The sequence below is a fragment of the Drosophila melanogaster genome, chromosome 3L (genome assembly GCF_000001215.4).
Source record: "Drosophila melanogaster chromosome 3L".
In the NCBI taxonomy this organism is placed as follows: Eukaryota; Metazoa; Arthropoda; class Insecta; order Diptera; family Drosophilidae; genus Drosophila; species Drosophila melanogaster.
The window spans coordinates 11,620,314-11,646,162 of NT_037436.4; the positions used below are offsets into that span (position 1 = coordinate 11,620,314).

General features: G+C 40.6%; 6 protein-coding genes, 1 long non-coding RNA gene and 1 other non-coding gene across 15 annotated transcripts; 4 read left to right on the forward strand and 4 right to left on the reverse strand.

Moving 5' to 3' along the window:
• Nucleotides 1–221: 221 nt before the first annotated feature.
• Nucleotides 222–4,068, reverse strand: Akr1B (Aldo-keto reductase 1B). 4 transcript variants are annotated; one of them, NM_168467.2, is made up of 7 exons: nucleotides 3,949–4,068; nucleotides 3,801–3,885; nucleotides 1,720–1,862; nucleotides 1,170–1,653; nucleotides 901–1,109; nucleotides 610–790; nucleotides 222–352 (listed from the first exon to the last, which is right to left on the reverse strand). In NM_168467.2, the coding sequence occupies exons 1-6, from the start codon at nucleotides 4,032–4,034 to the stop codon at nucleotides 745–747; spliced, it is 1,053 nt and encodes a 350-aa protein (NP_729726.1). In that variant the 5' UTR covers nucleotides 4,035–4,068; the 3' UTR covers nucleotides 222–352; nucleotides 610–744. The 4 variants fall into 4 exon arrangements, with proteins under 4 accessions (NP_729726.1, NP_001261716.1, NP_001261717.1 ...); NM_001274787.1 differs by lacking the exon at nucleotides 610–790; NM_001274788.1 differs by lacking the exons at nucleotides 3,801–3,885; nucleotides 3,949–4,068 and adding an exon at nucleotides 3,235–3,402.
• A 146-nt stretch (nucleotides 4,069–4,214) lies between these two features.
• CG6083 (uncharacterized protein) lies at nucleotides 4,215–5,812 on the reverse strand. Its single transcript, NM_140228.2, has 4 exons — nucleotides 5,603–5,812; nucleotides 5,304–5,446; nucleotides 4,538–5,239; nucleotides 4,215–4,467 (listed from the first exon to the last, which is right to left on the reverse strand). The coding sequence occupies exons 1-4, from the start codon at nucleotides 5,669–5,671 to the stop codon at nucleotides 4,413–4,415; spliced, it is 969 nt and encodes a 322-aa protein (NP_648485.1). The 5' UTR covers nucleotides 5,672–5,812; the 3' UTR covers nucleotides 4,215–4,412.
• A 315-nt stretch (nucleotides 5,813–6,127) lies between these two features.
• PCID2 (PCI domain-containing protein 2) lies at nucleotides 6,128–7,402 on the forward strand. The gene has a single exon (NM_140229.3). It carries the CDS (start codon nucleotides 6,167–6,169, stop codon nucleotides 7,352–7,354), a length of 1,188 nt encoding a protein of 395 aa, NP_648486.1. The 5' UTR covers nucleotides 6,128–6,166; the 3' UTR covers nucleotides 7,355–7,402.
• Nucleotides 7,403–7,723: 321 nt separating this feature from the next.
• Apt1 (Acyl-protein thioesterase 1) lies at nucleotides 7,724–10,436 on the forward strand. 5 transcript variants are annotated; one of them, NM_001274789.1, is made up of 6 exons: nucleotides 7,724–7,823; nucleotides 8,030–8,188; nucleotides 8,250–8,281; nucleotides 8,648–9,191; nucleotides 9,268–9,285; nucleotides 9,917–10,436. In NM_001274789.1, the coding sequence occupies exons 2-6, from the start codon at nucleotides 8,141–8,143 to the stop codon at nucleotides 9,938–9,940; spliced, it is 666 nt and encodes a 221-aa protein (NP_001261718.1). In that variant the 5' UTR covers nucleotides 7,724–7,823; nucleotides 8,030–8,140; the 3' UTR covers nucleotides 9,941–10,436. The 5 variants fall into 5 exon arrangements, with proteins under 5 accessions (NP_001261718.1, NP_001261719.1, NP_652674.1 ...); NM_001274790.1 differs by having other exon boundaries at nucleotides 10,154–10,436; NM_144417.3 differs by lacking the exon at nucleotides 9,917–10,436 and having other exon boundaries at nucleotides 9,268–9,679.
• On the forward strand, nucleotides 9,192–9,267 carry mir-3642 (mir-3642 stem loop). Its single transcript, NR_048258.1, has one exon. It is a non-coding gene; the product is annotated as a mir-3642 precursor RNA (primary transcript).
• A 642-nt stretch (nucleotides 10,437–11,078) lies between the features above and the next one.
• On the forward strand, nucleotides 11,079–22,589 carry CG32091 (uncharacterized protein). Its single transcript, NM_168468.2, has 7 exons — nucleotides 11,079–11,277; nucleotides 14,301–14,878; nucleotides 19,755–19,884; nucleotides 20,344–20,882; nucleotides 20,948–21,460; nucleotides 21,520–21,776; nucleotides 21,839–22,589. Exons 2-7 carry the CDS (start codon nucleotides 14,788–14,790, stop codon nucleotides 22,178–22,180), a joined length of 1,872 nt encoding a protein of 623 aa, NP_729728.1. The 5' UTR covers nucleotides 11,079–11,277; nucleotides 14,301–14,787; the 3' UTR covers nucleotides 22,181–22,589.
• On the reverse strand, nucleotides 12,392–12,990 carry lncRNA:CR45158 (long non-coding RNA:CR45158). Its single transcript, NR_124897.1, has one exon. It is a non-coding gene; the product is annotated as a long non-coding RNA:CR45158 (long non-coding RNA).
• Nucleotides 22,590–22,592: 3 nt separating the features above from the next.
• On the reverse strand, nucleotides 22,593–25,720 carry CG6071 (uncharacterized protein; the record flags this gene model as incomplete). The annotated part of the gene is made up of 4 exons (NM_140231.2): nucleotides 22,593–22,879; nucleotides 22,945–23,633; nucleotides 23,703–25,065; nucleotides 25,134–25,720. 4 exons carry the CDS (start codon nucleotides 25,718–25,720, stop codon nucleotides 22,630–22,632), a joined length of 2,889 nt encoding a protein of 962 aa, NP_648488.1. The 3' UTR covers nucleotides 22,593–22,629.
• Nucleotides 25,721–25,849: the final 129 nt, after the last annotated feature.

Consider the following 25,849-nt stretch of genomic DNA (forward strand, 5'->3'; position numbering starts at 1 on the left):
ATACCTATTAAGAAACAACTGTGCAAAATATTTGTGCTCAGCTTGGATTAAACACTTGTTAGATATTTTGACTTTACGTAAATCGTTCGCTCGTGTCAAATTTATACGTCAGAGGTGCATTAACCGATTTTTTAACAATTCATTAAAAGCACACGAGAACCATTTATTTGGTCAGCCAGTTCTCCAAAAATTGAAACAATCAGGGGGAAGACGAGAACGTTATTTGTATTTTTGTTTATTCGTACGATTAAAGATAAAATGATTATGCAACAAATTATAGATTTGAACCGAGCACTGTGTCGCTTTCTAGTATTCGTCCTTCTCGAAAGGGTGGTGAGGGTGACCGTATTGGCTGTAATTATTTAAAAACAAATTTGATCAGTATATGTTATATAAACTATATTTAAGCACAAGCTAAGCGAACAATGGGTTATCTACAACTACTACTGCCTAAGCGTAGAAATGTGTTTAAATTATTAAAAGAAAGATATAAATATTGTTAGAGCACAAGCGGGGAGAGTAAAACAATAATAAAGCTAAATAAACCAAACTCAGTAAACACAAATATTAAGGAAACACGAATATGCGCTTAAAAACTTGAAAACATACGTTGAACTCATGTTCATGTTTATATAGACCAGTAAACTTTTTGATTTTTTCTTCGTAAGCGTTTCCCTTTCCAATAGGTATAATTTTTCATTCATTCGAATTCTTCTTGCTCTTCAGATATAAGTTTCTTAAGGCCTAATACTCGTCATGGAACGGATAGTACTTATGGGTACCAGCATCCCTGAATAAATACAAATAAATATGTGATTTTTTCGAGTAAAATAACCGTAAGCCCACATGTCGTTAATAATGTAAATAAATAAACATTATTTAAGGTGCTAGTAGACTTACTTGAGTAGGGGAACAAGGCGGCCGTTGCACTCGAAGCTTTCGATGATTTCGATTTCCTCAGGTGTCAGTTCGAAGTCGAAGACCTGGAAGTTGGACTCGATGCGGTCCTTGGTCACAGATTTGGGGATAACAATGTTGGCACGCTGAACCTGGTATCGAATAAGGATCTGTCCAGGGGTCTTCTTCTTCTTAGCGGCAATTTCCTTGATCTAAAAGTTTTAAAAATGCTTAAAGTTAAATTCAACATGTTGTTATCAATGCAAACCAACCTTAGCCTCCTCTAGGATGACCGGATCACCAGCCTTGGCCCATGGGCGGTTGGGAGATCCCAAGGGACTGTAGGCAGTGATTGTAATGTCCTTTGACTTGCAGAAGTCAATCAGCTTCTTCTGGGTCAGATATGGATGGCACTCAATCTGATTGGTTACTGGTGGAATAGTGGCCACCTCAAGCACGCGCTCGATCTGCCTTCTGTTGAAGTTGGAAACACCAATGGACTTGACCAGACCCTCTTCCACCAACTTCTCCATGGCCTTCCACGTGTCGACGTAATCAACCGGCGAGTACAGCGTCTTGCCATCCTTGTCGGTGGGGAACAGATCGCATCCCTCCTTGTAGCCCATGGGCCAGTGGATAAGGTACAGATCGAGGTACTTCAGCTTCAGGGAGCTCAATGTGTTCTCCAATGCCGACTTGACAAGATCCGGGCGATGGAAAGTGTTCCACAGTTTGCTGGTGATGAACAGATCCTCACTGCGAAATTGTGAAATTCAGTACATGAGATTATCCCAACAACAGTAGACCAAGACTAGAACATACCGCTTGACAACGCCCTCCTTGATCTTGGCCTCAACACCATCTCCGACCTCATCCTCGTTTTGGTATACATAGGCACAGTCAATGTGCCTGTATCCGGCATCAATGGCAACTTTGACAGCCTCGGTGACCTGACCCTTGGGGCTCTGGAAGCAAATTAGCAACATATGGTGTTAAAAAATGCAACAAATTGTAGTTATCATGTAGATTAGGCCTTTTCTAAATAACATTTATCGCACAATTCTGTTATCACAAGTTCTCTAATTGGCTTCCGCACTTTCAAGGGTTAATAAATTGTGTTGTGCTTAGAAATGGAAAGAAGCATTAATAATCATGGAACCATAGAATATTCGATGCTCTTAACGGAATTTCGCAATTCGTTATCGAGCAAAGTTTCAGTTATGAGGAGCGTGATTTGGAAATCTAAACACTAAAGTCTTCCCTATCAGACACTTGACGTCACTTATCAGCCCCCTTAGTTCCCGCATCCAAAAAAAGATTCTAATGAGATCATAAATAGGTCAGATTATTATAGTAAAATAGAATTACAAACATGAATCTTATAGTTTTAAAGGGGAACATTTTTAAGTATGTAAATTGGCCAAAGTTTATAAAATTGATTTATGTTTCACAAAGAAGAAAGGTCAAAGACTTTCATTAAGTTTTGACTTTATAACTATACATTACGGCCACTAGACATTTGTTGTTTAATTTATGGGTTGGCCACCAAGCCTCTCCTTTTTTAATCTACAAATAGTGCACGTTTACTAATTCAGATAAGCCGTTTTTAAAAATACCCTTATAATACCCTTGCTAATTAAAACCGCCCTATCAGCGTATATTTATTTTTTTTAAAAGCTTTCTCATTACGAATTGTATTCAACTTGTACGCTTGTTTTCCGTTTTTGAGGGGCTTGTCTTTCACGATTCCGATTACACCTTACTTTTGTAACACTTTAATATTAAAACTGAAGCAATCTTGTTAGTTAATCTGCCACTCTAGATAAGAGTAGAACCCCGTTACTATGTGCCCCAAATATATAAACGTTTGTGGATTACAAGTATCTGGAAATGATGTGGCACATATTGCGAAAAGTTTCCACTGCCCTAAGAAGGTAGAAAGGGTCACCTTGACGAAAGTTCATGGAGATCTTCAAATCACACATCTATTCACCATGGTGTGCAATAATTAGCATAAAGGCAGCAAAATATCGGTTATTTTTGTAATATAGCTGCTAGATTCGACGCTTTGCAGCAGATATAGCATTTAATATGTACATATGTATGTACATACAGACTGACCGGCAAAATACAGCCGGCAAACTATCAGCAAAGCGACGCTTTTTTATCCCCTATGTGTATTCTGGCATCAGTGCAAAAAGAGCTGGGCAAAAAACGGGAAATCGTGGGCAGCGGAAAACTACCCGATTGTGGGAAGCAGAACTCACAAACACAATTGCATTGATTTGCAAGTGGTATAATGTATAAAGTAGTGCAATCACTTGATATTCTACTTACGCCCCAGGTTCCCAGTCCAATGATTGGGACTTCCTTGCCGTTGTTGAATTTAACGTTCGGTACAGCCATTGTACTATATTTTCGCTTATTGTTTAAGGATATTTATAAATATTTATAATACAATTGGGAATCTTTTAACGATTGCCGCCTCTCAACAAACTGAGCGATTCCACTCAGCTGTTAACCGCTTATATACGCACCGCAAAAGCTTGTTCGAAATTCTAAAAAGCTTTCGGAGGACAGGGCTGCATAGTCGACAAGCCGAACAGCTGAGCGATCGTCAGTTACGCTTAAATATCGAGTGCTGATATACTCTCTATATAGCATAAAAGAAAATATATATTAAACTAAATCAATTAAAACATTTAATGATTTCAATAAATGATACTAAAATGTATCATTTTACATATGTTATGATCGCTATAAAATTTCAAAAGCCCTTCAACCATATAGGCTCTTTATGATCGCTATGTAAAAATTTTTATATCCATATCTTCGTAAAAATATGATTATTTATCAAAACTATGGCATAGATATGAAAAAACAGACATTGTCATAATATTTACATTGAAAGTTCCGAGCCCAATTACTGGAATCTCATTTCCGTCCAAGCAAACCACCTTGGGAGCTCTAGCATACTCCTTCTGACACCTACAATATTTGTGGAAATTATACTTTTGATGCTTTGTTCGATTTGATTTTCCTATATATTACCACATAAATCGCTCTGGTTTCCCATAATTCCTCAACGTAATGCGAAAAACAGGCCTAACCAATTGAATTTTCATTAGAGTGTTCATTTTGCACGCCAGTAAATTTTAATTATTTGTGTAGAGACTTCTTGACGGATGGAATGCAATGGCTACTTGGTTTTAGTATTGAAGCCTAAATGAAAAATAGCAAAATAAATGTGTATATAAAAATAAACAGCCACATTTTAAATACAGCTTAAAATGCCCACCAACTCAAAGGCTACAATTCGATTTTACACACAGCAAAACAGTTTAATTATATTATATTATTATATTGTATAACAATAATTATGCTAGACTTCTCAGTATAAAGGAAGTACCTGGACATCATCAGTATAACTCTGCAGATCGCCGCATACAATCTTACTTATCACATTAAAGGCAATCAGTTTAAATAACTACTTGTACTTCTAATATTAATTAATATTAATTATCTACTTTGGCTTTGGGTTCAAATGGATGATGAGGATGTCCATAGGCCCTAGGAGAAAAATAGAAAGATTCGAGATATTTCAAGTTAAAACCTAGGAAATGAAAAGAGCAACACCTACGCCTTCATGGTCATAAAACGCCCATTGCAGTCCAATTCGTTAATGGCCTGTATGTCATCGACGGCCAACTCAAAGTCCCAGATTCGCTTAAAGTTGTCCAACATGTGCTGTTTGCTTACTGATCTTGGGATGACAATTATACCCGATTGTGTCTGAAAGCGTAGGAGCACCTGTGCCGCAGTCCTTTCGTATTTCTCAGCTATAGCCAAGATGGTCGGATGCTGGAGCAGTGGATAAGCGCCGGGCTTCTCGTAGGGCGTATGTCCCGATCCCAGGCAGCTGTAGGCGGTCACAGCAATGGCATTGTCATAGCACAGCGTAATCAATGGCTTCTGACTAAGGTACGGGTGGCACTCGATTTGAAGAACTACCGGTTTAAGCTTGGCCACACTGAGAAGTCTATTCATCTGCTGCTCATTGAAGTTAGACACACCGATGGCCTGGCACAGACCCTCGTCCACCAGATTCTCCATTGCACGCCACGTGTCCACATAGTCGATGTCCTCGAATGCGGCCTTATTGGTGTCCGGACACGTGGGATATAGGTTGTCACTGCCCGACTTGTAGGCCATGGGCCAGTGCATCAGGTAGAGGTTTAGGTACTTGACTCCCAAGTTCCTTATGCTTGTCTCACATGCCGGGCGCACCAAATCCGGCTTGTGGTGTGTGTTCCAAAGTTTGCTCGTGATGAAGAGTTCATCTCTGCAGTGCAATATGTATTTATGGCTTAGATAAACGATTGATTAGGCCTGAAAGCAGCACTTACCGTGTGACCACTCCCTCGTCCATTTTCTCCCGGAGAGCAGCTCCCACTTGCGCCTCATTGCCATAGATATGAGCGCAGTCAAAATGGCGATAGCCTATATCAATAGCATCCTTTACTGCTTGGGTCACCACTTCCGGCGGGCTCTAAAATGGCGAATAAAACGTAAAAAGCTGAGGTGCATCAAAAGCTTTTGCTTGACCCCGAAGAGCTTTGACATTGACCGTGAAATATGCAGTGGAAATGCACATTTCAGCTGGCTATTATTTAATAACAATATATATCTATGTAAAAGTACTTACCCGCCAAGTTCCGAGACCCAACATAGGCATATTTTTACCATTGCTCAAGAGAAAATTCGGTGTCGACATGTTTGAATCCTTTTGCTCCTTGTGAAATATGTTGTTGCACTGGCTTCGTTTTTGGAAAGCTTTAATTTGTAATTTACTAAGTGAACTATACTCAAAGGCCTATTAAACTGGCTAGAAACAGCATGTCTTGTGACAGCTCTGCTATCACAACTATATGTACGAAAATTGTTTAAATTTAGAATCTTTTGGGCAAGCAAAAGACCTTCGCGGAATATAATCGATTCGCTGCAGAGGGAAATTTTAAAATTTAAAACAAAAAACTCTTTTTCTGCGTTCAGAGTTTTATTTTATAAACCGAGTATAATGTAAATAAATACCTTTTTTTAATAAAATAAAATAAAATGTTAAAAAAAAAACTTTTGAAAAAATATTCTTTGTATTATCGCGTTATAAAAAACAAAGACAATCGATAGAAGTTTCCGATGAAAACATCGCATTCGCAGATAGTGCCTGACCTACCATCTCTAATTTTGCCGCCTGCGAAAAACACAAACAATGTTCGGCACCGTAAATAACTATTTATCCGGCGTTTTGCACGCCGCCCAGGATTTAGATGGCGAGTCCTTGGCCACGTATCTCTCCTTACGAGACGTGCACGTTCAGAACCACAATTTGTACATTGCCCAGCCGGAAAAGTTGGTGGATCGATTCCTGAAACCGCCACTGGACGAAGTTGTGTCCGCCCACCTGAAGGTGCTGTATCACCTGGCACAGGAGCCTCCTGGTTACATGGAAGCCTACACCCAACAGTCGGCAGCCTGCGGAGCCGTTGTGAGGCTTTTGCAGCAGCTGAAGGACGAGAATTGGTGCCTGCCACTAATGTACCGCGTGTGCCTGGATCTAAGGTACTTGGCGCAGGCCTGCGAGAAGCATTGTCAAGGATTCACACCTGGCCACGTATTGGAGAAGGCTGCCGACTGCATAATGGCCTGTTTCCGCGTTTGTGCCGCTGATGGACGAGCTTCAGAGGAGGACACCAAGCGTCTGGGCATGATGAACCTCGTAAACCAGCTATTCAAGATTTATTTTCGAATCAACAAGTTGCATCTGTGCAAGCCCCTTATCCGTGCCATCGATAATTGCATCTTCAAGGATTCTTTTCCGCTGCCGGAGCAAATTACCTACAAGTATTTTGTAGGTAGACGGGCTATGTTCGACTCCAACTACCAGGCAGCCGTACAGTATCTGTCGTATGCCTTTAGCAACTGCCCGGATCGGTTTGCCAGCAACAAGAGGCTCATCCTCATCTATTTGGTGCCAGTGAAGATGCTGCTGGGATATCTGCCCAGCAAATCCTTACTGCAGCGCTACGATCTCCTGCTGTTTCTCGATCTGGCTATGGCCATGAAGGCTGGCAATGTGAATCGCTTTGATGAGATTGTCAGGGACCAGGAGCTGGTGCTGATCAGGAGTGGTATCTATCTGCTGGTGGAGAAGCTCAAGTTCCTCGTGTATCGCAACCTGTTCAAGAAGGTGTTCGTCATCCGGAAATCGCATCAGTTGGACATGGGTGACTTCCTCTCCGCCTTGCATTTCGTTGGCTTAACCGATGTTTCTCTGGACGAGACGCACTGCATCGTGGCCAATCTCATTTACGATGGAAAGATTAAGGGGTACATCTCACATGCTCACAACAAACTGGTCGTGTCGAAGCAAAATCCATTCCCCTCAGTGTCCCTTTAGTGCATTTTGTAATTATTGTGAATTTTTAAGAGTAAAAGAATCCAATTTAATCAGTGTATTAGTTTACTGGATGGGGCATGTGAATGGAGGGCACCAACGATGAGTATAAGACCTGAAGACTTTGAATTTAAAGTACCTTCAATTCTATTTGGTTATAATTTTGTTTGGTTTTTCGAAACCTATATGTTTCAAATCAACTTATGAACTAATAATATAATTTTTGGTTATAAATATGTTTATTTTTCAACGGTTTTAAACTAATACCACTTTTTAAACTTAATCGAACTTTGGAATTGATATATATCGATTTTTGTGCTCGAACCGATGTATCGACAGCGGAATCGGTTTCGGTCACATCTCTAGGTCCACCGACTATCACTCATCTCTGAACTTTTTGGAACGCAGCTGCATGAATTGTCGTAGTTGAGCGAATTTAAACAAATTAACACAATACTTGTGGTATTACCTGGTAAATGATTAGAGCCTCATTCGCGCAAAGTGTACATAAGACAAGTGGCGAAGATTAGATCTAGTTAGCTAGTAACCATTTCTCAGCCGGCGACGTGTTGTCATTTTCGCAATCGTAAAATCAATATTACTAATTTTGCTTTGCGTTTACAACGTGACATAACTAAAACGCAAACTACAAAGTGTTTCTTTTTCACTGCATTGCAGAAATCCGCTGACACCGAAAAAAGCGACGAAAGCAGCGCCAAGTCGCCGAATCGCAGAGTACCTGGAATAGGAATAGTGCGTCCCCAGTAGAGGCTAAACTGAACAGCAGACATGGCTGCGCCGGTCATTGTCGAGGCCACGGTCAAGCAAACCGCCACGGTGAGTAGTCCGCCGTAGTCCAAATTCCGGAAGCCCTCGACTAATCACTTGTGTATTGCAGCTGATCTTCATGCACGGCCTGGGTGATACGGGGTAAGTGGGGTCATCCTCATTCAAAATAATGCTCCCAAAGACTTCATTCACAAAATATTGAAGTATGCGAAACAGAAATATTTGCACATATGAAATTAAAAGGATTTTAACGCTTCAGTTCCTATGGGAAAAAAAAACAATTTATAAGCGCTTAGGGTGTTCTAGATTCAAGTAACTGATGAGAAGCCTTCAGAGTATTCCCCAGTTAAGCTCATTATGTATATCCCATACCATTTTAAATTCGTTCTTCCTTTTAAATTATTAGAAAACTGCAAACAAAACTTACCTAAGTAAATAGAAGTTTTTTTGAGTGAAAGAGTTATGCAAAATCCTTCTTATCTCGTTAATGAATGCCTTTTCCAACAGTCATGGCTGGAGCAGTGCCCTAGCCGCCATCCGCCCACCTTTCATGAAAGTCATCTGCCCCACGGCGCCCACACAGCCCGTTTCGCTGAACGCCGGCTTCCGCATGCCGTCGTGGTTTGACCTGAAGACGCTGGACATCGGTGGGCCCGAGGACGAGCCGGGCATCCAGTCGGCGCGTGATAGTGTGCACGGTATGATCCAGAAGGAGATTAGCGCTGGGATTCCGGCCAATCGCATTGTCCTGGGCGGATTCTCGCAGGGCGGAGCCTTGGCACTGTACTCGGCACTCACGTACGATCAGCCGCTGGCCGGCGTGGTGGCCCTATCCTGTTGGCTGCCGCTGCACAAGCAGTTCCCAGGCGCCAAGGTGAACAGCGATGATGTGCCGATTTTCCAGGCGCATGGCGACTACGATCCCGTGGTGCCGTACAAATTCGGCCAGCTGAGCGCCAGCCTGCTCAAGTCGTTCATGAAGAATGTGACGTTCAAGACGTACAGTGGACTATCGCACTCGTCGTCCGACGACGAAATGGATGACGTCAAGGTGAGTGGGTCGCACGGAGCGTCATTTGGAATTCCCATGGCTGACGAAACGTTCACTCTGCTCTTCTCGATTACAGGACATCATCAGTAAATGGGTAAACTAACTTCCACTGAACCATAGCACTCTTAGAACGTACGAAAGCCCCCGACCCAGCCCGTTGCATTCCAACTATTCACGCAATATGGAGCGCAGTAAGAGAGTCACACTGAGAGTTATACGAGTAGGCTCTCTCGTAGCCCAATTATGGAAATTATCACTGAAAAATCAATTCGAAAAGCAATCAATTATTATACACACACGGTAGCTATACCTAATTAAATGCCAAAATACAAGCAATTTGCGAGGGAAATTCTCCAGCGCGAGACGTTTCAGAGTATAGAAGCAACTGACTTTGATATTTCTTCGCTGCTAATTATTTCGGTTTACTTATTTGGGACTTGTTCGTATTTAAATTGAAATTAATAAAGTTATATAATCAAAGAACAACTATAAAACCTATAGCCACAATCTGAATTGGATTACAACTCTTTCAACCAAAACCCGATTGCCAGCGATTCTGCGTTGCTATTTAGCTGGCAAACGGGCGTCATTTCAGATACTTTAAGTGACTAAATAAATCGCACTTAACATTTGTTTGTTCGTTGTAGCTAACATTAAAACCGCCAATTCTCTCGATTCCATTTTGATTTGATTTCTCGTTTCTTATTTCATTTTATTTCGCACAGCAACAGGCAAACAATCATCTGTAGAGCCGCGGCCCCACTGGCTACCAATTGAAATTCGCATTCTTCACTTGTTAAACCAATGGCAATATACGAACCGGTTGTTCAGATTAAACGACTCCCTCGGGCCCTCAAATGCACACCCTCTCAGATTCTTTATAAGCACACATATTCCACCTGCTAATCCAGTAGTCCTGCCGCACCACTCACCATCTCTCATCTCGATCTATATATTTGCAGACACAGTGGGATAGCCAGAACATGGCTAGAAAGGCGCAATGCTGCCAGTTATCGTAGTAGCAACCAGTGCTAGTTGTAGTGAAGGTTCCTTCCTCAAATCAAGCAAATCAAAGCTCCTCAGCCTAGTCAGGACGTCTCGGGCCGCACGAGAATTGTATTTTAGTAATTATTTTGTACATACACACGATGAAGTTGGTTAAGAAGTTGAAGTTGGTTCACCTGGTGAAGTGACAGGCAATCCATTTGCCGTAGCGAATGGCCAATAAAGTTATTTGAAGCTCTCAACTGCAAGGCGAACTTAATCCAGAAAAAAGGGGTCTTCGTGTCTGTTTTTTCCAGTTCTACTTTAAAATTTGCGAACGTAACTGACCTTTTTTAAAATTTTGATGGTAGTGTTGCATAACGTTGTATTATGTTCTCTTCGGTATTTTTTGTATGCCTTGGTATAATTTATTCCATTTACCCTTTTTATCGATAAATTTGGCGCGCTTTTGTGTTCAATTTAAATTCGCTATGGTTGTGATATGTTTGTAAAAGCCGTAAATTGCGTTATTTTTTGGCCTTCTAAAGTCTTGGATAAAGTAAAGTAAGAATTCATTAAAGACATCTTCATAAACGTTTTATAAAATTATATTTGGTTTGAAGAACTTATTCATTTATTGCTCCTGCGATATCTTTCTCACTGAAGTCTACGAACTAAATTGTTTTAGTTCCCTTTGTTTAAATTATTAAAAAAAAACAAAATAAATGTATTGCCTTTGTAACAATAAACAACAATTATACATTTTAGGTACTACTTATTCTCAATTCAGTTGTATGTAAGTTTAATCTTATTCATATTGATTTGTTCTTTTCTATATGGCATATGCTAATTTACTGATTCACAGACATAAGACTCAAATCCCGCTCTGTACTGCGACCATCCACTGACATTTGGGGAACCCGTTGGACTGCGACTCCAAGTGCCGACTAAGCGTCAGTTCAGTTGTTTTCACGCCGCCGTTGAGAGTGGACGCGGTTTTGCCAGCTCTTCAAAAATTTAAGTTCGCGTCGCTTTTTCCTCGGCCAATTTCAGCACATTTTTCGCGGGGAAATTTGAAACGCATTACATAAGCCAAGCCAATGTAAGAAGTGATCATAAGAAAAATCAAAACTATCTAAATCTGATGTGCATATGCCAATTAAATCAATTTTTGCGAGCAAGTCAATTTCACTGCGCTCTAGTTTGTTTTCGTCTTTGTTTTGATCGGCTCTATCCACAAAGGGGGAGCCTTTTGTATTGTGTTTGCCCAGTCGGATGTGCAACAATGGCATAAGAACTACAATAATCTATATGTTCACCCAAATAATCAACATTGCATTCTGTGGACTAGCAATTCATTTTGTGACATTTCACTAAATAGATTTCCCGACGATCGTAACTTATCTGAAAACAATGAAATTTTAAAGCTTTTTATGATTTCAGTTTGTATTGCACTTTGGAGTGCATTTAAAGATAGATTAATTAATTTTGAGCTTATCTGTTTCAAAAAAACAGTATATATATGGTGAAATAATACGAATAACATTTTTAATACATTCTTGTTGACTGACGCACATTTACAAATTTACAAGTTTTAAATCAAGACCCCGTCAAAGTTTCAGTTTTAAGTGCTCCTCATTATAATATGACTATTGTTAAATTATATTCTACATTTACCTTCGTCTACAAATGCAATTCTTAACTTGATTTATATTAAATATATATTTAAACCAAATTCGCTCTTTAAGATAAGCAAGGAATTTCATTTCATAACTAGACTAAATTTAAATACATAAATTGTTTCACAATTTACCTCCGCTTTAGTAAACTCAATATTGTTTCCCAAAAATTCCTTTTTTTAGATTCGTGCATATCTTTCTATTTTTGTTGTCACTGACCTATGACTTCAATGAGTAATTAAAAGTAAACATGTGATTAATCACTCTGCTCAAAGTACACGCGTTTCTTTGTTAATTATTCAAGTGTATGGATTGCGCTTCTACGTGACATGGTTACAATCCAATTATTATTATTATTTAAGGGGGAATTACAATGCACCATCCTTAATTGACCAATCGGCTTGTTTAATAAGCTTATTTAGGAATATCATTATACACATAAACCAAACAAAATCGTTCACCTCATAAGCCCAACAATATTTATTGCCAAAAACAATAAAATCTGACTAAGAACGTTTATTAAATTCGGTGCTTTTTGTGGTTTGCTAATGATTGTTCTTTATTTTCTACACACAATTCGAATTTTTAAGCGATTAGTTAACTGTCAGGAATTGACGAATTATTCGAATCCAATTGTTGGTTAACCCAAGACTTGTTTTAGTTAAGTTTTCGGTATGCTAAGCTCGCTGTCTGCGGTCAAAGGTCACGCCGATCCGATGTGCCTCCATATGCTGTTGCCACCTGACGTCACGGACTACAACACATAGAATAGAATTTGAATCCGACAGTCGAGTGGAAATTAGCATAAGTTGAGCTGAGCGTAGTAGATTGGCATGCATATTTAAGCTTTCAATTAGCTAATCTCGTATCAACACACTGTTTATTTCCTCGTTGCGATTCACTGTTCCTTTGGGATGCATTTCGCCCCATCTTTGTTTGTATCCCTCGGCGTTGCTCCACGGTTTCGATCTCGAATGGCTTCTTCTCCAGAAACCGAAACGGGTTTTCTGGCTTTGCATTTTGCCAGTCGGCGTCTGTTAATGTCGAATATACAGACGGCGCCGAAAGCATTAAATGTGTAAATAAGCCAAAAACATTTCCGATTTGGCGACCAAAAGATTTCAAAGTATATTTGTCCAACAAACAGGAGCAGTCTATTAAGATGCTCGGAATGCTTTAGATAAATAATAATAATAATAAGAACACGTATTAATAACTGACAGATCTTATTAAAATCTAGTATAATTGAGTGCTGACACAGATGCCTGTTGGCGGCGAGACAGTAAATAGAATTAAATTTTATTTTATGCAAGTGAAAAGTAATTGTTTAATTTAATCGGGCAAAGCGAATTGCAACTGTGAAAACGTGATAAGTCTGCGATTTGAACACTCAGCTCCACCCAGAAAGCGAAATGTTCGTGATACGCCTGTCACTTTTTTTCAGTCGTCTCGCCGATCAGAACTTGTTAGTTGTGAATTATAATAATACCATATGGACGGCTTTTTAAAATAAGTTTAACCAGTTTCGGTATACAAACTTTATAACAACTTACAGTCTTTTAAAAACCATAGCTTTTTTTAGGACTCCAATCATTTAAATATCACAATTTGTGCTTTCATATAAGAAATATATACGATAATATCTTAAGTTTATATAAAGGTGCAACGCGAATGACATATATAATATTCTCTTGCTACTTCTTCATATTTTTTATCTTTTTTACGATGTGATAAAGAAGCGAGTGTCAAGCCTTTTGCTGCACTCTAAGATCTCTTTGGTTTTTTTTTCCGATAATCATCTGGTTATTAATGGACTTCTTTGTCGTTCCCATGTTATTACCTTTATATACAATGGCATATGCATACAAAATTATTCCTGGAATTAAGCCGGTTCTGCAAAGGGAATGACGCATTTTCCACTCTTGTAAGAAGTTTGCATTCAGTAGGAGTTATAAAGATGTTCAGCAAAATGTTAATAACAACTTAAGAAAAGGACTTAAATGTTTATAAACAATGGCTAAAATATATGCAGTACGCTTAATGCTAATCAGCTACATTACGTCGTATTCTAGCTGAGAAACAAGTTTTTCTTGACTTTTACGTTTGGCGTATGGATTCTGTGGGTCGTCGATCTGGTGGCCAATTGAAATACTTGAACTTGAAAAAAATCACCGCAATTAGCATACAATTCAAGTTCAAGTTCAAACTCTATTAGAAGAGCTAACTGGTAAAAAATTAAAGAACATATGTGCATACACACATGCAGTTAGATTCAGCCCGAAAAAACAACCTTTATCAAATTGCTTTTTTGAGGTGCGAAACTCAAGGCCATCAAAAAAGTTGATAATCGGCATATGCTTTTCTATTTTTTGTTTGTTTTTAGTTTAGCCACGCTTTTTCTTCGCACGCATGTCAAAATCTTTAATGATTAATTTTTTATTTGCAGCGCGTAAGACGCCAGTGCGATCAAAACAAAACGGGTAATAAATCTGCAATCACACGGCCATGCGTGCATAAAGAGGAACAATAACAAAATCAAAAGTCAGAAGAAAAAACAAAATAAAAATATAAAAAAATCACAACAATAATAATCGCGAAGCTGGCAAAAGTACAACAAAAAAGACAAGAGCAAGTGTAAAATAAATAAATAAATAACCGCGCGGCAGCCAGCACAGATCCAGCACACATTCCCATTCCCATTCCCATTCCAATTCCGACTTTGGTGCGGTAGGTAATGACACATTCGGCAGCCAGCACACGTATCTAGATGCGAGCGAGCATAGTACGTATCTGAATCCGTCAGTGAAAAGCCGGGTAGACACCATCGCCATCAGAACCATCGGAGCCAACCCTTGCCACCCACATCGTTCATTAATCTATGAGCTTTTGAAAGCGGCATTAAAAAACGATAAACAAATTCATTAGAAGTCGCCATGGAACAGTCGCAGAACTTACTCGCCAAACAGTCCAAAAATGTGGAGTTCCAAGATGTGTACTACACCGTCAAGGAGCGCAAGAATTTCTGTGAGTAATAGTATACATAGTATATAGTAGTATTTATTCAATAACTAAACATTTAGAATGAATTATTCAATCAGAAACAGTACTGCATAATGCATGGAAGTGATGACATCTAGTTTGGCTTGGTACAAGTATCTAGCTCTTGCTGATATCCAAACAGTGCTTGTTCATTTCGTTGAATAATTAAGCAAAATGTATAACTATCTTTTTATTAATTTAACCCTCTGCTGGTCGTAAAGTGTTGTAGTGGTTATTTAAATTTTAGACCCATTTGCTTGCCGCTTCATATTGCCTTTTATGGGCGTGTTAGTTAATCGAAATATCTCATTGCAGCACATCAACAATAGTTTAATGGGTTAACTCATATGTGTTAATGTGTGATAACGACACAAGTCCTTCATGGCATGCGATTTCACAACGCCTGCCAAATGCCAAATATTTGTATTGCACACTTTTTTTCTTGCATTCGAGTTTATGTATCTGGGCATCTGTGTGGACTTTGTTTTATGAGCTATATATGCAATGTTTCCTCGACATCGGAGGTAATGGTCGTCTTATGGTCAAGTCGTTGTCTGGACAAGTGGTAACTGCTCCATAATCAAAAGCTTGTGGTGGCCAGCTGGTTAGCTCTTTTGCCCTTTTCTATGCCTTCATTTCTAATGTCAATTGCTCAACTTGTTACATCTGCTTGGTGCGTTTCGTTTCAAACTACATTCGACACTCTTGGCTGAAACGGCTGACGTTCTGGGCCACGTTTATGGCCACAACCTTTTGGTCTTTTTTCTGGTGCCAAACGAGTTTTCCCCCCGCCGTGTTTGGGCGAAAGTTCAAACTTAAGTGCGGATTCTCTGACCATGAATGCCATTGACACAAAATCGAATGGATTGAATAATATAATGCATTCGGCAGAGGCGCAAGTTCATTTTGGTTGATAGAATGAAATCACTTTTCAAAGTGATCACATTTGGCAATAGGAAACAAGTTTGATTGAAGGGTCTTCATTTTGTATGCATAATTTTAAAAGTTGTGTACCTCTTTTGTCATTTAATAAACCAACTTAAAATTCTTCGTTTTAGCCGGCACACAATGTAAAATATTGCTAAGCATGTGTACAAAATTATTATAACCCAATTAAGTAATTTATTTGCCATTTTAATACTTGTTAATCGTAGGGTGCTAAAAATGTATTGATTTATTGTGCCTGATTTATTCAATAGGGCTTGATAGTATCTCCGATCCTAGTGCAATTAATTTAGTAATTGCCGGATATCTACTTTGTAAGGCACTTAGCATTTTATTGTAGTAAAATATTAAAAAGAACGACACTAATATAATCAAAAGTCTAGAAAGCAATACATAATATTAGCAATATGCCCTTGGAAATATACTCGTGCCATTTCAATTGCGATTTTAATTTCAGTCTCTAAGAAGTGTGATGGCTATAGGGCATTTGCCAGCCACTTGTTGACTTAATCAAGACTTTAATTGCCTGATTTTGAAATGCTTTCGACAGACAGGGGGAAATGCTAAGGAAACTGCTCACCAATAACTTAGTTTTCATGGCTACCGGCGGCCAGAAGTTGAGCTTCCTCATTGCAGAGTCAAACTCAAGTACGACTGCTGATTAATTATTGCTCATACGCCATGTGCAACGTGCAACTAACAGTCAGCAGCGAGATGTCGCCAAATGTGATTGCCATGTGGAATATAATAACGAACGATAAGCATGAGAACAGTGCTTCCCATGAATATATAAAGATATATTTAATATATCAAAATGTATAATGATTTTCAATGCTCATTAATTCTAGATCATACCCAAAGTTAAATTGGTTATATTTGCAAAATTTCTGTTTTCTGCAGTGTGTTAAGCAAACAAGTTGTTGTTTTCTTTGGGGTATGGCGGGTTCATAACCCACTGTTTGAGTAAATATATATATAGCCAGAAGTCGGTATGTGAGCTTAATGTTTTGTGTACATATTTATCTCGGCACATGGATAAGTACACATACATATTCACATATCGCAGCTACATTGCGACTTCCTCGATGTGTGTGCCCCGCATCAATGGAAACTACAGTAGGTTGGTGACCAAAACATCCACATCCACAACCTCATCATTAGCACTATCATCACTAGTCCCACTATCATCATCATCATCATCATCGTGATCGGCAGCAGCAGCAACAATTGCAACTACAACGACAGCAATATTATGTTGGCGCACAGTGAAAAGCGAAAATTGCCCAACATTGATTGAATAATTTTCCCCTCCAAAAGTCGTCGAGCTCGGGACACGTTTTCTATTTTATTTGTAGTTTTTTTTTTTTTTTTGTTGTTACTGTTCCGCGACATGGAGTGCGCTTTTCCATTCCAAGTCAACAGGGCCATTTCGGATTAGTCAGCCAGTCAATGTCCGGGTTTTATTCATTCAAAGGGGTTCAGTTTAACTTAAGTAGTCAATTAAGTTGAATGAATCTTTAGTTCTGATTTAAGTTAGGGATGCATCTTAGTGTAAAGCTATGAAGTTCTTTTTATAGCCTGATTCTGTGTAGTAAATTCTAATCACTATGCGGTAAACCAATAGAAAATAATTAGCTGCCATCGTACTATTGACTATTAGTTTAGAACCCATTGCTAAAAAGGGCACTGCAAGCTAGATGAATAATTCAAACATGCAATTTGTTGCAACTAGTATGATATAAGTTTAATGATTCAGAAGGGCTTGGAGTGGAGTGGGTGATGTTGCATAAGAGATCAAAGATCACAGTTTCCAGGGAATGGAACAGATCCTATTCCAATGTTTGATGCTGAGTGCTGCATTATAAGTAGCATTTACCAGACCAAACGCGACGGGCATGCTAATGGAATTGTGGTAATTAGGTAAAGGCGATTCAATTGCATCAATTAGCGAACTCGTCGTTGCAGGGAACAGTGCCACCTCCTCTGTCCACCCAGTGCCCCAAAAGGTGAGTCCACAATCGATCTGGGTAAAAACCAGAGATTCGTTCGGCCAATTAAGAAACGTGTTTGTTTGAGGCGCAGTTTCATTTATGGCATGGAATTTGTATTACGAATTTTTGAATATATTTCGCTTACACTCGAAATCGGTGTTTTTCAGTAAACAATTTTTGCCTAGCTCGATAATAATTTGTTTATAATTTGAAAGGAAATTTCAGATTTATTTCAATTACTCTTTATGGATTATAGTATTATACTATGAATATCCAACCTTTAATAATGAAATTTAGCTCGTAACAATGACCTGACTTTTGTGATCTAAATATATTGGCTTTCCGTATCATATTCGTTGAGATAATTTCCACAGCAAATTGTCACGCCTCATTATGTGACTCACGTAGAATCGTGGGAGCAGCGGTTTACAATGTTTGAGGTGTTTGAGGTGGGGAAGCGGTACGATAAATCAGCCAAGCCAACGTACTGTTGATTTGTTGGTCGCCGAGTTCGCCAAGTTTTGCTGACAGCATTTTTTCGGATTTTCAGTTTTTCGATTTTTTTCGGTTTTTTTTATGATTTACGATTTTTAGACGCTGCGCGTGCTCAGAACGTGGTGACCAGAATGCTATGGAGGCGTGCTGGAAAGGCAACGGCTAATTGATATGGGGCTAATTGGTATGATAATAGGATTATCGACAGACTCCGACTTGTCAGTGACCTTCTTGAAATGCTTCGCAATCCGCTATTCACTTTGGTTGTGTAATGCATTTTAATTGACCACTGGCTGCTGTGTAAAAACTGGGTCAGATATTGACTAGATTTCTCATTTACATATGTATGTCAGTAATGAAATGAAAGCCAAAGCTCAGAATTCTATAATTCAAATAGAAATTCGATCATTTGGTAGATTAAATGGCTGGGCTCTTGTTATCAACATAAATTAATGCTAGCCATGTTTCCAGACAGACATTGACATTGAACAATATGTAACTGAACTTTATGATAAGCTTAAATGTTTATTGCAAGGCTAATTTGTAGAATAAAATGCATTTCAAAGATTAATCTACAACCTCATTGATCCACGTGAGTCGAGCACAGAATCAATCTTCTTCATTAACCATCCGCCCTGTTGCACCATACGTTCAGGGAGAAAGGGAAACCAAGGCGAATCCGAAGAACCGATTAAAGATTAAGATGCTTGATTAAGACCTTCGGTAATACCTAGTATTATAGTCCAGCTGCACTGCTGCTGATAAGAACGCCGTTGGCATTGGCACATATTAACTCATTCGAGCATTCGACACTGACAGATCTGTCGAAGAATGCAGGTCAGGTTCGCATTGCGATAATTGGCTGGAGGGTATATAAATAATTTTTCGGTTCCTTGTGACCATCGTGACCATCCTGGCCCTAAAATGGTAGCACTGTTACGGATTTTTCCACACCCAAGACGAGTTTTGATTCGAATAAATTATGCCCGTGCGAACACCTATAATTGTGGGGTTCATGCGGAGCTATGGAATTTGGTAGACAGACAGGGCGGAAGCTGGTTTCGTTTTATGCCAGTCATGAAATCTTTTCAAGCCCGTCATTTGTCATCCACGGTATCTTTCCGCTGCCAGTCCATGTCACGAAAATTATTAAAAATATTTAACTGGATTCTCAGCTGTTCTGAGCCATTCTGAGCCCATTCAATGAAAGTGATTTTCCCATTAAAAAAATGAAACTTGATTTATTCAGTTTTATGTCATATCCAATTATTTCATCCGTCTTATTAGCAAATCCCATAAACCAGAATCGCAAGCTTTCATACGTAGTAGCTAGAATATATTAGCTTTATATTTCTGTGACTCATTAAGCCATTGAATATTTTCTAAGATGAGATAAGAAATCGCAGAATATTTAACATAATTTTTTTCAGGGCGCGTAACCGGTGAGCGTCGAATTCTGAATGGAGTCAGCGGCAGTTTCCGGAATGGTCAACTTTCGGCAATCATGGGACCCTCAGGAGCCGGAAAAAGCAGTTTGCTTAATGCGATTTCGGGTTTCAGGTGAGAACAATATGCCAAACCAGACTCGACTGCATTCGACGTTATGGTTTAAGTGTAACAAAACAAAGCCCATATAATTTGATAGAGCCGAAAGCTAACCGGTTCTATGATCCACAGACTGGTGATTTAAACGCTGACTTTATGCCGATTTAAATGCGAAATAACTACAGGGTTCTGTAGATTCTGGGAGGGTGGGTGATTTAGATAAACAAACAAACATCTCCAGTAATATGATGCCATACTGGATCAAAACAAACTCTTCCTTCAAAATAAATGTCGTAGTTTTTAATGAATCTAATGCTTCCTCAGAATATAGCGGAAATTGTCGTAAGATTTGTTTACATGCGGAAAAAGGGAAATGATAAGGAAAAAAACAATGATGGGAAATACATTTCTTTGTTCGATCTGATCTAATATATTATATAATAATAGCTTGATCTAACTTTTAATGACTTTCAGACGCGACGGAGTCACTGGGAACATCAAGATGAAGCGGGACAATGCCTGCTATATCACTCAGGACGACCACCACCAGACCCTGCTGACTGTCGAGGAGCTTATGAATCTCGCCTGCGATCTCAAGTTAAAGAATCGTCACAAAAAGGCTGAAATCATGACCGATATATTGGAGAATCTGCACTTGAATCACCGGCGCAATGTGACGGCAGAGAAGTTGAGTGGCGGGGAGCGTAAGCGATTGTCCATCGCCCTGGAGCTGGTGGACAATCCAAACATATTCTTCTTGGACGAACCAACCAGTGGCCTGGACGAAGTGACAGCGGCCCAGTGCATCCGTTTGCTGCAGGCGATGGCATACGAGGGTCGCACCATCGTTTGCACCATCCATCAACCTTCGGCCACGATATACAACTACTTCGATAGCATCTACGTCCTGGCCAAGGGCCAATGTGTCTACCAAGGCAGTCCCAGAGCCACCATTCCCTTTCTGCGATTGGCCCAGCTGGATTGCCCCAGGCATTACAGTCCTTCGGATTATAGTGAGTTTTGCCAGTTAATTTTATAGTTAAGGGTTTAATTATTGGGATTACTTTTTTTGTTACAGTTATTGAGCTGGTGGATGCCGAGGATGGACACCTGGTGCCAGCACTCAGCGACCTAACCGAAAACGGGAAGCTGATCTATGTGGTCAGTCAGTCTGAGCAATTGGCACCTCAGCAGGCGGTCACCACAATGTTTCTGGAGCAACAGAAGCGTCCATTCTTGCCCGCCTTTTTCGCTGGCAGCGCCGCCTCCACGGATGGAACGCTAATTGGAGGCACCAGTGCTCTGTTGGAGCAAGTGAAGGCCTTCTCGAAGAGACTCCATACGGATCGGCGGGATGTATGTGGGTTTCGTCAGTTTATCGTTCTTATGCGAATAATGCTACTGAGAATAACGCGTGCTCGTTTGGCACTGACCATCCAATTGTTCCATCACCTGCTGTGCGGTCTGTTCTTTGGCCTGATATTCTTCCAACTGGGCAACCAAGGTGCCCGGATGTTCGATCATCTGAAATTCTGCATCGGCGCCGTCCTCATGATCGTGTACACCCAGGTGATGGTGCCCATTTTGAGCTGTAAGTGTTTTGGTTTTTTATTTCCTACTCGAATACTGAATCTGAAGATTATCCTGCAGATCCCGCTGAGGTGAAACTGGTCAAGAAGGAGACCTTTAATCGTTGGTATACCCTCACCCCGTACTACATGGCCCTCACAGTTTCGCGACTGCCAGTTCAAGTGCTACTCAACATCACCTTCATGGCTGTCACGTACTGGATGTCCGGATTGCCGCAGCAGTTCTGGCGCTTCTGCATTTTTGTGGCTGTGGGTTTGATGATCTCATTGGTGGCCGAGGGAATGGGCCTGGCAATTGGAGCCACCTTCAGCATTACGGTGAGTTTCCTATCCGCATACGAGGTATACTTTTGGGCTAAAACTCTTCATTCTCATTGCAGAATGGCAGTGTGGTGGGTCCGATGCTAATAGCTCCTCTGATGGGTTTGGCCGTCTACGGATTTGACTTTGCGCCGCAGGTATCCGGCGGAATGCAACTGCTGATGAAATTCAGCTATGTGCGTGTGGGCGTGGTTTCGTTGGTTTTAGCCGTCTTCGGATTTCAGCGGGAAGAACTCGACTGCGATGCGATATACTGTCATTTTAGCGATCCTCGCGTGCTGCTCAAATTTTTGGATGTGGAAAAGGTGTCGATGCTCCATCAGTTCGGATTGCTGGCCATGCTGATGCTGTTCTTCCGAGTGATGATGTACATCAGCCTGCGAAAGCGATGCTATGCCTGATTTTGAAACCAATATTCCAGATGAATCTTATCCCTAGCTTTAGGCAATGTCAATGCTGTGATGTTCGATTTTAAACAGACAGATAGATACTTCCTGTACATACTTATGCACCATTCCCATGAAAAAGAACAAAGGTTAACATAAACATAAGATAGCTTAAGTTAGGATATAGTTCACATACACAAATGCCTTTTAAAAGCCAAATTATTTGCACGGATATAATGCAAACGTTGCGAAGAAATCTTGAGATTAGCGAAATGTATATTGATAACATTTCGGTTAAAATCTAAATGATACGACAATCCCCAAGTTGTTTGCAAGGAGACGGCTGCACATTTTTTACATTTTTTGTGGTTAAAGTAATATCAATTCGAATTGTACAAGAATAAAACCCATGTTTTGACGATTCAACCTTGTGTAACTACTATTTTTATTGATTTAACAATTAGTTAATTGGAGTCCGAATCAGAACTGTTTTTGGGACCATCATCCAGAGTAAAATCTCGAATGGCTTTAAGCAGATCAAAGTACAAGTTATTTCGCCAATTCACTCTATCTAAACCAGACTCCAACGTGGATGATAAGCCAGAAACCATTGAGGATGGAAGGTTCCTATGCAAATGATCGTTCAGCGCCGAAAATTCAGCTTTTGTAGACATCGCATTGATAAACGGGGTCAAAATCAATTTAACGTCCTTGCTGGAGTAGTTTGAATATTCATTTTCAGTTTTTTAAAGTTATCTTAAAAGATTTTAAATACTTACCTTCGCAGAATTTCCTTAGAATGGTCAATGAGAAACTGTTTGCCCACATAGTAGCCCAATGGGGATCTCAAAACGGCGCTCAGAAGACTGGCTGTCATCGTTCTTGGAACCTTTTTTGAGTCAAGCGCCCAGCTGAGCAACTTCTGCATCGCCCAATACTCCGTGGTGCAGCTGAGAGAATTTAGAAGGATACTCCTCTCCTTATCATTCTCGGACTCAAAGAACATATCCCGCACCATTATCCAATGAACCTCCAAGCCGTTACGAATGCCCCTGCAGAGCACGATTTCCCGAATCTCCTCCGGAATGGATGAGCTAGATTTCTGGTCCATCGCCGCCTGAAATCGCTGCTGTGCGTCCGTTAGGCATTCCTTGATTTCGAACTGACACGCCAGCCGGTATAAAATCGCCGACAACGACAAATCCGATTTGGTGGTGTCCGGGGATTCTGTGGTGTCCGAGGATTCCGTGGTGTCCGGGGATTCTGTGGTGTTCGAGGATTCCGTGGTGTCCGGGGATTCCGCGGTGTCCGGGGATTCCGTGGTGTCCGGGGATTCTGTGGTGCCCGAGGACTCCGTGGTGACCGGCGATTTCGTATTGATCGGTATTTCCGAACCAGTTCTGGCTTTTGTTGAGAGGGAATTTAATGTTGTTTTAAAAGCTGGCTCAATAAGTTTCTGCATGTAAAGCTAAGAAAAAGTTAGGTTCATATTAGATAGATATAGATTCAAAATTAAGTTTAATTTGGTAGCTCCCACCTTAAAGATACGAAAGCCCGTAGTCATTCGCATGATACTCTGTAGCTTCTCCAAATTCAAAAGCGCTGTTTCCCAAACCAAAACGCTGGTCTCATTCGAAAGATATGAGATCACGTTTAAGGTGACGTTATACGGCAACCGACCTGACCACGATAGACTGAGGGCATCATCGACCAACTGGATGCGACTAAGCTCCGGAATCTGGGTGAAATCCTGACGCAGAGCCTCACTGATCAGCTGCAAGTTGTATGAATCGTAGAAGACGCGAAGAGGAACTGCAGCATCCACATTTATTAATAGCCAATCCTCCGGATTAGCGATGTGGCTGAGTTCCAATATATCTCTACTATTTTTCTGACAGCCGAGCCACTCCACCTGAGGCAACGTAAGATTCCTGACGATGTAAGCGACCGGGACCCACCAGCAGTCATTGGAACTGTTGTCCAAATATTTCTGATAATAGCGACTCTGCGTTATGGTCACAATTTGCTTCGCATCGTCGCGCTGGACGGTGAGTAGCGGGAAACCTGGTTGCTTCATCCATGACTCCATCACAGTGGGTAAACTCACACCGGTGGGCAGTTGGTGACTTCGGCGTGCCCCTCGCTGGAACTCCTCCCACAGTTCCTTGGATGAAGCAGATGAGTTGGCGTATCGCTTAAAGAACTCTTGCAGTCCCTTCAAGAACAACTTATCACCGAGGGCCACCTTTAGCATGTGGATGAGCAGACACATTTTCTTTTTGCGGAGTTTCTGGTGTCCGGATTCCTTCACATCGGTAGCGATCGATTTTACTTTGGCCAAGGAATCATGATACAAAACATCTAGACGCGTTTTTGAAAGGTGAGTCGTGTTATACGCCTCTTTGTCCATGGCCATCACCTGGACGCTCAGATAGTAGTTAATGCCGTTCCGCACATATTCTTCATCCGAATCTTCGAGGTTCACCAGCAATCCGTTCCATTGCCGCGCTACCAGCTCCGCAAGCGTTTCCTGCAGGCTTTCAAGACCGTTTTGTCCTGAGTCCACGATATCCTCGCCGTACACCATTATGCCCTGACCGCTATACATTTCTGTATATCTAGGCAACACTACATGATCGACCTTACCACCCCAATCTGCTCCTTTTGGCAATGGATATGCGAACAAGGTTTCGTATTTACTAAACAAATTGGGCGTCATTTCCGGCACCTTCGCCAGTTTCTCTGCCAAGTGCGGCCGTGACCAGACGGTGATATTCTCACCCGCAGCCGCAGGACCACTGTAAACTTTCTCTAATTGATGAAGAGTCCACATGACCTGCTGTGTGGCTAGCGGTGGTGAACCCATAAATGTCGTCGACACATAGTTTTCGATCTCCTTGCTGCAAGTATAGAAACACATACATAACTTTAGTATTATAAATATGGGTTCTCTAAAGGATTTACTAACTATGGTTTCTCCTCTACGGGTGGCATATTGCTGAGTGCAACGTATTTCCGGTCGTGCACTAATGTTATGTTATATGGGGTCCGAAAGCGTGGGTCATCGAAGCAGGGAAACACGGTGTGAGCATAGTCCGGTTCCAAGCGAGTCGCGGAGTAGAAAACCCTCGGCGTTTTGTCGTAGTAGCCGGCAAAGTAGCCATATTGCTGACTCCGATCTAGGTTACCCGAGAATAACATGTTGAGTGTGTATATCTCGCCACTTCTGAGTGGGAGTTCGATTACTATCTTAATTAAGCTGGTCTTTTTAATAATTCTCTTTATCTGGAGAGCACCGATTTTTCTGCCGCTAGCCCATCGGTATATCCATGTTCTTTGTCTAGATATTGTTATGTTGAGAGAATTTAAATAGATGACGCGAGTTGGTTGTGTCGCTTCAATATCGATGGACACGATGCCCTCAAACTGGTTCTGCTCATCTTCACTCCCCAGGCGCGTAAGAATTGTCAAATTATAGCGCAGTGGTTTCACAAAGGATTCTGCCAATTTTGCCGATAATAATGTGCAAAACAATACAAGTATTTTAAGCAACATTGCTGAAAGACTGCGACGAAACTAAGCGATTCGTAGCAACTGCAACTAGGAACTTCACCTAATTTACGATTTCACGCCTTTCTATGGATGCGGTGGTTATTTAAAAACAAATAAAGTGGAGCAACTAAA